This window comes from Triturus cristatus, chromosome 1_2, assembly GCF_964204655.1.
Source record: "Triturus cristatus chromosome 1_2, aTriCri1.1, whole genome shotgun sequence".
In the NCBI taxonomy this organism is placed as follows: domain Eukaryota; kingdom Metazoa; phylum Chordata; class Amphibia; order Caudata; family Salamandridae; genus Triturus; species Triturus cristatus.
In genome coordinates, this window is record NC_140580.1 from 46,219,855 (window position 1) to 46,221,744 (window position 1,890).

General features: G+C 42.0%; 1 protein-coding gene across 1 annotated transcript; it reads left to right on the plus strand.

Annotated features, from left to right (window-relative positions):
* The first annotated feature begins 495 nt into the window (after positions 1-495).
* LOC146866727 (olfactory receptor 6F1-like) lies at positions 496-1,434 on the plus strand. The gene has a single exon (XM_085617050.1). It carries the CDS (start codon positions 496-498, stop codon positions 1,432-1,434), a length of 939 nt encoding a protein of 312 aa, XP_085473176.1.
* The last annotated feature ends 456 nt before the right edge of the window (positions 1,435-1,890 follow it).

The following is a 1,890-nucleotide window of genomic DNA, read 5'->3' on the forward strand; positions in this document are numbered from 1 at the left end:
TTTTCAGAAAAACACACATTCACTGGATGATGTCATCAGTGATGTCATTTGAGATGTCATCAGTGATGTCATGAGTGATGTCACTGACCATGTCATGAGTGATGTAATATGTGACGTCATCAGCAGTGCATTGCGGGCGCGCGAGTTATAGTTAGCTGAACTAACTATAACGGGGGAATTTCAATGGTTTTGTACGAGTGAAAAGTCCAGCTAACTATAACGCCCCTGAAACCTATGGTTTTTTCAGTGAATTTCTAAGGTTTTTTAAATGCTAATTCCTAACTATAACGTGCCTGAAACCTATGGTTTTTTCAGTGAATATATATATATATATTTATATATATATATATATATATATATATATATATATATATACACATTCATATATATATATATACTGCTCAGGCCTCTTAAAGGTTTAAGGGAATTCCTGTACTACCTCCGGAATAATCTTTTGTTTTATTTTCACATCACAGTGAAAGAGAAGAAAGTGAAATGGACCTTAAAAACAGAACTATCGTAATTAACTTCATCCTTGTGGGATTCCCAGGTCCTCTGCAAACACAAATTTTCCTCTTCATTTTGTACTTGGTTATCTACTTCTTCACTATCACAGCAAATGTCCTGATCATTGTTGCTGTCAAGCTCGACCGGCGCCTCCACAAACCAATGTACTTCTTCATCTGCAACTTCTCTGTTCTTGAGATCTGGTTCACTTCCACCTTCATACCCAAGATGCTCTCCGACCTAGCCATGCAAGACTGCACCATCCCAGTCAACAGCTGCATCGTGCAGTTCTATATCCTCTTTTTCCTGGCAGCCACCGAGAACTTCCTGCTGGGAGCCATGTCCTATGACCGCTATGTGGCCATCTGCAGTCCTTTACAATATCCTGTCATTATGGACAGACAGGCCTGTATTTTTCTGGCCCTTGGCACATGGACAAGTGGCTGCCTGGCTCCTCTTGCGCCAGCCATTTTGATCTCCCAGTTGCACTTCTGTGGTCCACGGCAGATTGATCATTTCTACTGCGACTTTGCTCCACTTATCAGCCTTTCGTGTACAGACATCTTCCCTGTAGAAGTCACTTTCTTTGTGGCTTCATCGTTAATCATCCTGAGCTGCTGTCTTTTCACTTTTGTGTCCTATGTCAACATCATCGCTGCCATCCTGAGGATCTCTTCCAGCGTGGGGCGGCGGAAGGCCTTCTCCACCTGCGCCTCCCATCTCACCGTAGTCAGTATCTATTATGGGGCAGTCATATTTATGTACGTCCGGACCAGGGCTAGGGCCAATTTTCAACATGAAAAATTGGTATCCATCTTCTACTCTTTTGTTACTCCAGTGTTAAATCCCATTATCTACAGCCTGAGAAACAAAGAGGTGAAGACAGCCCTGAGGAAGGCAGTTGATAGATTGAAGATCAATTTCTAAATTTTCTAAAAGATGGTAGGCAAAGAAAGTGCTAGAATGTGCCAGCAGTCAATAAATGTCAATGATTGGGAGTTACCTTGAAAGTCGACAGAAGGTCGTGCCTGTTTTTTCCTGGAGACAGCTGGAAGCCAAGAATTATACTGGAGGAAAACCATAATTTACCTCAATAGACAGATAGTGTCTTATGAAAAGAGAAAGAGAGATCTACATTGAAAGTGATGGAGGGAGCTTAGTCTCTTGTTCACCAAGGACACAGTACTAGAGTAAGAACAACTTCTTCACACCCTAAGAGATTTTCTGTAACTGTGAGAACTATGGGCCAAATGTAGGAAGCATTTTACCACTTGCGAATGGCCCATTTGCCTTTTCGGTAAAATGCTTTTTGGCATGTAGCAACCTTATTTTGCGAGTCAGTAACCTATAACCGACTCACAAGCTGGGGTATGCGAGTCACTG

Coding starts and splice junctions, on each gene's coding strand:
- LOC146866727 (XM_085617050.1), top strand. CDS start 496: ATGGACCTTAAAAACAGAACTATCGTAATTAACTTCATCCTTGTGGGA.